At 46.6% G+C, this 12535-nt stretch overlaps 1 protein-coding gene across 1 annotated transcript in view; it reads right to left on the bottom strand.

Annotated features, from left to right (window-relative positions):
• Positions 1-11811, bottom strand: part of LOC109882704 (YY1-associated factor 2) — a 32880-nt gene extending 21069 nt beyond the window's left edge. The window contains exons 1-2 of the mRNA XM_031821609.1: positions 11664-11811; positions 11148-11273 (exon numbers count right to left, since the gene is read on the bottom strand). Of these exons, the coding sequence (XP_031677469.1) occupies positions 11148-11273; positions 11664-11689 (152 nt within the window). The 5' untranslated portion in view covers positions 11690-11811. The remainder of the gene's footprint in view (positions 1-11147; positions 11274-11663) is intronic.
• Positions 11812-12535: the final 724 nt, after the last annotated feature.

The raw sequence follows: 12535 nt of genomic DNA, 5'->3' as shown, positions 1-12535 counted from the left end.
GATGACGTGCATACCTATATAACGTAGGTAGATGACGTGCCATTCCTATATAACGTAGGTAGATGACGTGCATACCTATATAACGTAGGTAGATGACGTGCATACCTATATAACGTAGGTAGATGACGTGCCATTCCTATATAACGTAGGTAGATGACGTGCATACCTATATAACGTAGGTAGATGACGTGCATACCTATATAACGTAGGTAGATGACGTGCATACCTATATAACGTAGGTAGATGACGTGCATACCTATATAACGTAGGTAGATGACGTGCATACCTATATAACGTAGGTAGATGACGTGCATACCTATATAACGTAGGTAGATGACGTGCCATTCCTATATAACGTAGGTAGATGACGTGCATACCTATATAACGTAGGTAGATGACGTGCATACCTATATAACGTAGGTAGATGACGTGCATACCTATATAACGTAGGTAGATGACGTGCATACCTATATAACGTAGGTAGATGACGTGCATACCTATATAACGTAGGTAGATGACGTGCATACCTATATAACGTAGGTAGATGACATGCATACCTAAATAACGTAGGTAGATGACGTGCCATACCTATATAATGTAGGTAGATGACGTGCCATACCTATATAATGTAGGTAGATGACGTGCATACCTATATAACGTAGGTAGATGACGTGCATACCTATATAACGTAGGTAGATGACGTGCCATACCTATATAATGTAGGTAGATGACGTGCATACCTATATAACGTAGGTAGATGACGTGCATACCTATATAACGTAGGTAGATGACGTGCCATACCTATATAATGTAGGTAGATGACGTGCATACCTATATAATGTAGGTAGATGGCTTAATGACGGCACGATAAATACAGCGCTACACAGAACAAACGCAGAACAATACTTAAGTCCACACTTCCAACAACTAAACAAGTTCAAGTCCAGCAGTCATTTGAAAGAGTAAAAAAAAACAAATTCAGCGAGACAACTCAAAGGCGAAATCCATGAATGTCAAGATAATGGAATTCATTGTCCTTGATAATCAACTGTTCTCTGTCGTGGATGATGTTGGCTTTCGCCGACTGGTCGAGCATCTTGAGCCCTGGTACACACTATCAAGTAGGCTCTATTTTTCAGATGGTGCCCTACCAGAGTTACACAGTATTGTTGAAACGTACATCTATGAGCTACTTGCTACGGGCGTCACTGCTATTAGCTTCACGACTGACATTTGGATCAGCGATGTCAGCCCCATGAGCATGCTGAGTGTGACAGCACAGTGGATCGACGAGGATTTCGTACTGAGGAAAGCAATATTGCTCAAGAATGTGCTGGTTTTCATACCGCTGCTGCCATTTCAATGGCATTTGAGAACATGTTTGAAACATGGAAACATGAACACACTTCTAGCTCCATTCGAACAACTGACTGGAGAAATAAGCTCATCAACTGCGTCTGCAGCAGACGTGATACCCTCTGTCATGGCATTGACACGCCTGCTCAACCAAACTGCCGACACAGACCGTGGGGTTAAACTTACAAAAGTACTCAAAGCTGTCAACAAGCAATTCTGTGGCCTTCTCTTTCCTGTGTCGCCACCATGCTGATGCTAGGTACAAGGACCACTACTTCTTTAACAGGCCTTCTCTCTGAGCCTCTTTCCTGTGTCGCCACCATGCTGATGCTAGGTACAAGGACCACTACTTCTTTAAAAGGCCTTCTCTCTGAGCCTCTTTCCTGTGTCGCCACCATGCTGATGCTAGGTACAAGGACCACTACTTCTTTAACAGGCCTTCTCTCTGAGCCTCTTTCCTGTGTCGCCACCATGCTGATGCTAGGTACAAGGACCACTACTTCTTTAACAGGCCTTCTCTCTGAGCCTCTTTCCTGTGTCGCCACCATGCTGATGCTAGGTACAAGGACCACTACTTCTTTAACAGGCCTTCTCTCTGAGCCTCTTTCCTGTGTCGCCACCATGCTGATGCTAGGTACAAGGACCACTACTTCTTTAACAGGCCTTCTCTCTGAGCCTCTTTCCTGTGTCGCCACCATGCTGATGCTAGGTACAAGGACCACTACTTCTTTAACAGGCCTTCTCTCTGAGCCTCTTTCCTGTGTCGCCACCATGCTGATGCTAGGTACAAGGACCACTACTTTGATGCAGAACAGAAAAACAGGGTTTACGGAAAATGTTACAGACAGAGCTGGACATGATGGAAACGGACACAGTGACAGTGCCCACCGAGGAAGAGAGGTCACGGACAGACAGAGCTGGACAAGATGGAAACGGACACAGTGACAGTGCGCACCGAGGAAGAGAGGTCACGGACAGACAGAGCTGGACAAGATGGAAACGGACAGTGACAGTGCCCACCGAGGAAGAGAGGTCACGGACAGACAGAGCTGGACATGATGGAAACGGACACAGTGACAGTGCGCACCGAGGAAGAGAGGCCACGGACAGACAGAGCTGGACAAGATGGAAACGGACAGTGACAGTGCGCACCGAGGAAGAGAGGTCACGGACAGACAGAGCTGGACAAGATGGAAACGGACACAGTGACAGTGCGCACCGAGGAACAGAGGCCACGGACAGACAGAGCTGGACAAGATGGAAACGGACACAGTGACAGTGCCCACCGAGGAAGAGAGGTCACGGACAGACAGAGCTGGACATGATGGAAACGGACACAGTGACAGTGCGCACCGAGGAAGAGAGGTCACGGACAGACAGAGCTAGACAAGATGGAAACGGACAGTGACAGTGCGCACCGAGGAAGAGAGGCCACGGACAGACAGAGCTGGACAAGATGGAAACGGACACAGTGACAGTGCGCACCGAGGAAGAGAGGTCACGGACAGACAGAGCTGGACAAGATGGAAACGGACAGTGACAGTGCCCACCGAGGAAGAGAGGTCACGGACAGACAGAGCTGGATAAGATGGAAACGGACACAGTGACAGTGCGCACCGAGGAACAGAGGCCACGGACAGACAGAGCTGGACAAGATGGAAACGGACACAGTGACAGTGCCCACCGAGGAAGAGAGGTCACGGACAGACAGAGCTGGACAAGATGGAAACGGACAGTGACAGTGCCCACCGAGGAAGAGAGGTCACGGACAGACAGAGCTGGACAAGATGGAAACGGACACAGTGACAGTGCCCACCGAGGAAGAGAGGTCACGGACAGACAGAGCTGGACAAGATGGAAACGGACACAGTGACAGTGCCCACCGAGGAAGAGAGGTCACGGACAGACAGAGCTGGACAAGATGGAAACGGACACAGTGACAGTGCGCACCGAGGAAGAGAGGTCACGGACAGACAGAGCTGAAACTTCACTGCTTGACATGTACGATGAAATCCTGGTTGAGACTGAACAAATGAACAACAAAACAGCACAGCAAGTAAGTGAAAGAAATAGTTTTGATTATGTTTTACTAGTAATGGGGACATACATAAATGCCAACAAAATAACTTTTTGGTCAGTGTGTGTGTGACCTTTATTTAACTAGGCAAGTCAGTTAAGAATGTTTTTATTTATAATGATGGCCAAACCCGGACGACGCTGGGTCCTATGGGACTCCCAATCACAGCCGGATGTGATACTGCCTGAAATCGAACCAGGGACTGTAGTGACACCTCTTGCACTGAGATGCAGTGCCTTAGACCACTGTGTCCATGTGTGTGTGTGTTAACTATTTAACTGTACTAGAATGCTTAAAAATGCTTAAATCTGCATACATTTTCAATATTGGTTATCAGTATCATTTTTGGGGGCAAGGAAAATATTGGATATTGGTATCGGCCAAACATGTAATATCCGTGCATCCCTACACAAGATGGATGACGTCCCCTGGACCTGAAGATCCTTTACCACCATGACATAAGATGGATGATGTCCCCTGGACCACTAGATCCTCTACCACCATGACATAAGATGGATGATGTCCCCTGGACCACTAGATCCTTACCCACCATGACATAAGATGGATGATGTCCCCTGGACCTGAAGATCCTTTACCACCATGACATAAGATGGATGACGTCCCCTGGACCACTAGATCCTCTACCACCATGACACAAGATGGATGACGTCCCCTGGACCTGAAGATCCTTTACCACCATGACATAAGATGGATGATGTCCCCTGGACCACTAGATCCTCTACCACCATGACATAAGATGGATGATGTCCCCTGGACCTGAAGATCCTTTAACACCATGACATAAGATGGATGACGTCCCCTGGACCACTAGATCCTCTACCACCATGACATAAGATGCATGATGTCCCCTGGACCACTAGATCCTCTACCACCATGACATAAGATGGATGATGTCCCCTGGACCACTAGATCCTCTACCACCATGACATAAGATGGATGACGTCCCCTGGACCACTAGATCCTCTACCACCATGACATAAGATGGATGATGTCCCCTGGACCACTAGATCCTTACCCACCATGACATAAGATGGATGATGTCCCCTGGACCTGAAGATCCTTTACCACCATGACATAAGATGGATGACGTCCCCTGGACCACTAGATCCTCTACCACCATGACATAAGATGCATGATGTCCCCTGGACCACTAGATCCTCTACCACCATGACATAAGATGGATGATGTCCCCTGGACCACTAGATCCTCTACCACCATGACATAAGATGGATGACGTCCCCTAGACCACTAGATCCTCTACCACCATGACATAATATGGATGATGTCCCCTGGACCACTAGATCCTCTACCACCATGACATAAGATGGATGATGTCCCCTGGACCACTAGATCCTTACCCACCATGACATAAGATGGATGACGTCCCCTGGACCACTAGATCCTCTACCACCATGACATAAGATGGATGATGTCCCCTGGACCACTAGATCCTCTACCACCATGACATAAGATGGATGATGTCCCCTGGACCACTAGATCCTCTACCACCATGACATAAGATGGATGATGTCCCCTGGACCACTAGATCCTCTACCACCATGACATAAGATGGATGATGTCCCCTGGACCACTAGATCCTCTACCACCATGACATAAGATGGATGATGTCCCCTGGACCACTAGATCCTCTACCACCATGACATAAGATGCATGATGTCCCCTGGACCACTAGATCCTCTACCACCATGACATAAGATGGATGATGTCCCCTGGACCACTAGATCCTCTACCACCATGACATAAGATGGATGACGTCCCCTGGACCACTAGATCCTCTACCACCATGACATAAGATGGATGATGTCCCCTGGACCACTAGATCCTTACCCACCATGACATAAGATGGATGATGTCCCCTGGACCTGAAGATCCTTTACCACCATGACATAAGATGGATGACGTCCCCTGGACCACTAGATCCTCTACCACCATGACACAAGATGGATGACGTCCCCTGGACCTGAAGATCCTTTACCACCATGACATAAGATGGATGATGTCCCCTGGACCACTAGATCCTCTACCACCATGACATAAGATGCATGATGTCCCCTGGACCACTAGATCCTCTACCACCATGACATAAGATGGATGATGTCCCCTGGACCACTAGATCCTCTACCACCATGACATAAGATGGATGACGTCCCCTGGACCACTAGATCCTCTACCACCATGACATAAGATGGATGATGTCCCCTGGACCACTAGATCCTCTACCACCATGACATAAGATGGATGATGTCCCCTGGACCACTAGATCCTTACCCACCATGACATAAGATGGATGACGTCCCCTGGACCACTAGATCCTCTACCACCATGACATAAGATGGATGATGTCCCCTGGACCACTAGATCCTCTACCACCATGACATAAGATGGATGATGTCCCCTGGACCACTAGATCCTCTACCACCATGACATAAGATGGATGATGTCCCCTGGACCACTAGATCCTCTACCACCATGACATAAGATGGATGATGTCCCCTGGACCACTAGATCCTCTACCACCATGACATAAGATGGATGATGTCCCCTGGACCACTAGATCCTCTACCACCATGACATAAGATGCATGATGTCCCCTGGACCACTAGATCCTCTACCACCATGACATAAGATGGATGATGTCCCCTGGACCACTAGATCCTCTACCACCATGACATAAGATGGATGACGTCCCCTGGACCACTAGATCCTCTACCACCATGACATAAGATGGATGATGTCCCCTGGACCACTAGATCCTTACCCACCATGACATAAGATGGATGATGTCCCCTGGACCTGAAGATCCTTTACCACCATGACATAAGATGGATGACGTCCCCTGGACCACTAGATCCTCTACCACCATGACACAAGATGGATGACGTCCCCTGGACCTGAAGATCCTTTACCACCATGACATAAGATGGATGATGTCCCCTGGACCACTAGATCCTCTACCACCATGACATAAGATGCATGATGTCCCCTGGACCACTAGATCCTCTACCACCATGACATAAGATGGATGATGTCCCCTGGACCACTAGATCCTCTACCACCATGACATAAGATGGATGACGTCCCCTGGACCACTAGATCCTCTACCACCATGACATAAGATGGATGATGTCCCCTGGACCACTAGATCCTCTACCACCATGACATAAGATGGATGACGTCCCCTGGACCACTAGATCCTCTACCACCATGACATAAGATGGATGATGTCCCCTGGACCACTAGATCCTTACCCACCATGACATAAGATGGATGATGTCCCCTGGACCTGAAGATCCTTTACCACCATGACATAAGATGGATGACGTCCCCTGGACCACTAGATCCTCTACCACCATGACATAAGATGCATGATGTCCCCTGGACCACTAGATCCTCTACCACCATGACATAAGATGGATGATGTCCCCTGGACCACTAGATCCTCTACCACCATGACATAAGATGGATGACGTCCCCTAGACCACTAGATCCTCTACCACCATGACATAATATGGATGATGTCCCCTGGACCACTAGATCCTCTACCACCATGACATAAGATGGATGATGTCCCCTGGACCACTAGATCCTTACCCACCATGACATAAGATGGATGACGTCCCCTGGACCACTAGATCCTCTACCACCATGACATAAGATGGATGATGTCCCCTGGACCACTAGATCCTCTACCACCATGACATAAGATGGATGATGTCCCCTGGACCACTAGATCCTCTACCACCATGACATAAGATGGATGATGTCCCCTGGACCACTAGATCCTCTACCACCATGACATAAGATGGATGATGTCCCCTGGACCACTAGATCCTCTACCACCATGACATAAGATGGATGATGTCCCCTGGACCACTAGATCCTCTACCACCATGACATAAGATGCATGATGTCCCCTGGACCACTAGATCCTCTACCACCATGACATAAGATGGATGATGTCCCCTGGACCACTAGATCCTCTACCACCATGACATAAGATGGATGACGTCCCCTGGACCACTAGATCCTCTACCACCATGACATAAGATGGATGATGTCCCCTGGACCACTAGATCCTTACCCACCATGACATAAGATGGATGACGTCCCCTGGACCACTAGATCCTCTACCACCATGACATAAGATGGATGATGTCCCCTGGACCACTAGATCCTCTACCACCATGACATAAGATGGATGATGTCCCCTGGACCACTAGATCCTCTACCACCATGACATAAGATGGATGATGTCCCCTGGACCACTAGATCCTCTACCACCATGACATAAGATGGATGACGTCCCCTGGACCACTAGATCCTCTACCACCATGACATAAGATGGATGATGTCCCCTGGACCACTAGATCCTCTACCACCATGACATAAGATGGATGATGTCCCCTGGACCACTAGATCCTTACCCACCATGACATAAGATGGATGACGTCCCCTGGACCACTAGATCCTCTACCACCATGACATAAGATGGATGATGTCCCCTGGACCACTAGATCCTCTACCACCATGACATAAGATGGATGACGTCCCCTGGACCACTAGATCCTCTACCACCATGACATAAGATGGATGACGTCCCCTGGACCACTAGATCCTCTACCACCATGACATAAGATGGATGACGTCCCCTGGACCACTAGATCCTCTACCACCATGACATAAGATGGATGATGTCCCCTGGACCACTAGATCATCTACCACCATGACATAAGATGGATGATGTCCCCTGGACCACTAGATCCTCTACCACCATGACATAAGATGGATGACGTCCCCTGGACCACTAGATCCTCTACCACCATGACATAAGATGGATGATGTCCCCTGGACCACTAGATCCTTACCCACCATGACATAAGATGGATGACGTCCCCTGGACCACTAGATCCTCTACCACCATGACATAAGATGGATGATGTCCCCTGGACCACTAGATCCTCTACCACCATGACATAAGATGGATGACGTCCCCTGGACCACTAGATCCTCTACCACCATGACATAAGATGGATGACGTCCCCTGGACCACTAGATCCTCTACCACCATGACATAAGATGGATGACGTCCCCTGGACCACTAGATCCTCTACCACCATGACATAAGATGGATGATGTCCCCTGGACCACTAGATCCTCTACCACCATGACATAAGATGGATGATGTCCCCTGGACCACTAGATCCTCTACCACCATGACATAAGATGGATGACGTCCCCTGGACCACTAGATCCTCTACCACCATGACATAAGATGGATGACGAGAGCTGTGATGATTAAATACCAACCTGCCTCCTGCCCTCCACTCCCCCTTCCCTTTTCCCCTGAGTTCATCAACACCACCAGCCTTATCAAAGCGTGTCTTTTTGTTTATTTTCTTTTTTTTATTACCTTTATTTTACTCGGCAAGTCAGTTAAAAATAAATTCTTATTTTCAATGACGGTCTAGGAACAGTGGGTTAACTGCCTTGTTCAGGGGCAGAAGAACAGACTTTTACCATGTCAGCTCGGGGATTCGATCTCGCAACCTTTCGGTTACTTGTCCAACGCTCTAACCACTAAGCTACCTGCCACCCCAGTGTGTGAGTGTCTGCAGTGTGTGTGTGTGTTGTCTGCAGTTTGTGTGTGTCTGCAGTGTGTGTGTGCGTAGTGTGTGTGTGCGCAGTGTGTGTATGTGCTGCTCTAGAAGACTAATGTACTCTCTCTCCCTCCACTCAGATGAGGTGTTAAGGTCATTTTAACCCCAGACAGGATGTGAGCATATCAACTAGCTTCTGTTCATGACCATCTACGTCTCTTATCTAAGACTTTGGCGATGTCATTTACAAAATAGCCTCCAACACCCTACTCAACAAATTGGATGCAGTCTATCACAGTGCCATCCGTTATTTCACCAAAGCTCCATATACTACCCACCACTGTGACCTGTATGCTCTCGTTGGCTGGCCCTCGCTTCATACTCGTTGCTAAACCCACTGGCTCCAGGTCATCTACAAGACCCTGCTAGGTAAAGTCCCGCCTTTTCTCTGCTCGCTGATCACCATAGCTGCACCCAGCAGTAGCACGCATTCCAGCAGGTATATCTCTCTGGTCACCCCCAAAGCCAATTCCTCCTTTGGCCGCCTCTCCTTCCAGTTCTCTGCTGCCAATGACTGGAACGAACTACAAAAATCTTTGAAAATGTAGTGCGCTACATGGAATAGGGTGCCATTTGGGATGCCCACACATTACACTCTCATGAGTTTCATCATTATAACATGAAAGACACAAAACCTGAGATATTCCATCCTTGTTATTCCAATCCCCATAGCTGTGAGCATACTTTTTTACATTTTTTATTTCACCTTTATTTAACCAGGTAGGCAAGTTGAGAACAAGTTCTCATTTACAACTGTGACCTGGCCAAGATAAAGCAAAGCAGTTCGACACAAACAACAACACAGAGTTACACATGGAGTACAACAAACATACAGTCAATAAACAGTAGAAAAATAAGTCTATATACAATGTGAGCAAATGAGTTGAGATAAGGGAGGTAAAGGCAAAAAAAGGCCATGGTGGCGAAGTAAATACAATATAGCGAGTAAAACACTGGAATGGTAGATTTGACAGTAGATGAGTGTGCAAAGTAGAAACACTGGGGTGCAAAGGAGAAAAATAAATAAATAAATACAGTAGGGGAAGAGGTTGTTGTTTGGGCTATTTATAGATGGGCTATGTACAGGTGCAGTGATCTGTGAGCTGCTCACAGCTGGTGCTTAAAGCTAGTGAGGGAGATAAGTGAGATAAAGTAGTGCACTACATAGGGAATAGGGTGTCATTTGGGACACCACCATGCTATGCCTTTCTAGTCTGGAAGGAAAGTTGCAGTTCAAGTTTTCAAAGGAAGCTATGAATCAGAGTGAAACTCGAACTACCTGTAACCTTTTCTCAATTAACACATCGGACCTGGCTCCACATCCTTCTTCAAACAACGATGACACGTGATTACAGAGCATTTTTCATGATTAGTTTCAAGGCAATGGTAGCCTAGTTTCAGGGGAAGGACTCCGTAGCCTACTGTGACATGATTTGTATTTATTTCTTCTTTATTTATCCAGGAAGTCTCATTGAGATAGCATCTCTTTCAAGAGAGACCTGGTAACTACTCTATAATGATTGCATAATAGCTGGTCATGTCACTTCACCTCTCTATTGTAGATAAAGACTTACACTTATTATTGCCGATTGTCCTCAGAATTGGCCTACATAGAGTTAGTATCAACTAGGCCAAATTAATTTAAAACATGTTTTTGCATTGTGCTTGACCATGCGTACAAATAGAGGTTGTTTTTCTAACTACAATAGATTATAGTGATTACCATGTTTTTTTAAGGATACTCCCTGTGTTCTTAGATGCACTCCATTTCATAGTCAGCATCCATGCTGTTCCATGGAACACAATACAAATGAGGTTACTAGACAATCGCACACTGCACACACTGTGCAGCATAAAATACATCTAGATTTCTCATGTTTACATGCATCATTTCATAAACTAAAATTAATGGACACAACCTGATACAACAATACTTACAAATACGCGTGTAGACTATCCATTTGCACGAACATAATAGCATTTATCATCGAGCAAAATGAATCGTATCCACGTACCGTGTTGACGTTCCTTTCCTTACATCGCACATCATGCACTTGAAAGCCTCCGCGGTGTTCTTGTATGTGCAAACGCTACAGTCCCAATTTCCCTCTTCCGCCGAAGGCTTTGGTTGACGCTTCGGCCTTCGAACAAAACAAAAAGGACATAAAGCACATCAGTTTCACATCCCCAGTTCAGGGTGCTGCGTGTGCATCATGTGTAGGCTATATGCTCGCGTTGTCAAACATCTGGGAAGATGATCCATTCAGTGTTCCGAAATTGTTCTGTTTTACGAGCTCGCGCTATGATTTGACACTGCAATAAAACAGACAGTCCGCCATGGTTGCTACACCGCGGCTACCACCCACACACACACACACACACATAGACACACACACACACACAGACACACACACACACACCCGGAGAGAGAGACACACACACACACAGAGAGAGGATTGTTTCAATTATGTGTCATGGTGTCCACTTCCAAGCATCAATGTCATTAGCGCAATGAATGAGTCAGACATTACCTGGTTGGACTCTTCTTGTCTCCCATGCCGCCAAAAGTTTGTTTGCGGATGTTGAAATAAGGACAGTCCCTACGTATTCTTTAAGAAAGCAATACGCGAGGAGGTATCGCACGGCTCCCAGCTGTCGTGGAAACTCCAGTTGGAGAATGGTCACATGACGCGGTTTGTCCAATCACATTTGAAGCCATTTCCTGAGGATATAGCGCAGACAGGAACAGACATTCCTGATTCGAATTGATACATTTGTAATAACACTCGTGTTTGTAACACATACGCTAATGTAACAGTAATTATGCATTATTAGGGTCTAATGAGGTGTCATTTGACATTTTATCATAAACTTCTTGAGATTGTTCAATGTCTTCGACGGGTGTATTTCCAATCTTTATTGCGGCGGTGGAGAAAATGAGATTCCATCCTTTTGATTTATGATGATCTGACGTTTAACGCAATAGAAAGACATAGTGCAAATGACATTAACATTATTGCATAGTTGAATGTTAAGCCCTATTCATGTTTCCTACTGTGATGGAGAGGCTACAGATTATATACATAGTTAATAACCGGGGTTAGAAAAATGAATGACAGAACTGAAAAGGGAATTATGTATTTCACCTTGTATTTAGTTGTCAAACATTTCTAAACAATAAATCTTTATAACGTAACTTCAGTGGCTCTCCTCCCACCCCATCTCATTGCTTTAAAAGGTAGCTCTTGAAGATGACCTGCCTAACAGACAGACGTGGCCTTGCAGGTATAAATCAGAATGTGCCAGGGCTGAGAGTTGCAGCCTGTACCGCCTGGCTTCCTGTCAGGACACTCCATCACATGGAGCTCTTGCTCTCTGATAGGGAACACGTGGTATTTGAGAG

This window comes from Oncorhynchus kisutch, unplaced genomic scaffold (genome assembly GCF_002021735.2).
Source record: "Oncorhynchus kisutch isolate 150728-3 unplaced genomic scaffold, Okis_V2 scaffold3997, whole genome shotgun sequence".
Classification (NCBI taxonomy): Eukaryota; Metazoa; Chordata; class Actinopteri; order Salmoniformes; family Salmonidae; genus Oncorhynchus; species Oncorhynchus kisutch.
This window is presented reverse-complemented; position numbering and strand designations above follow the sequence as displayed.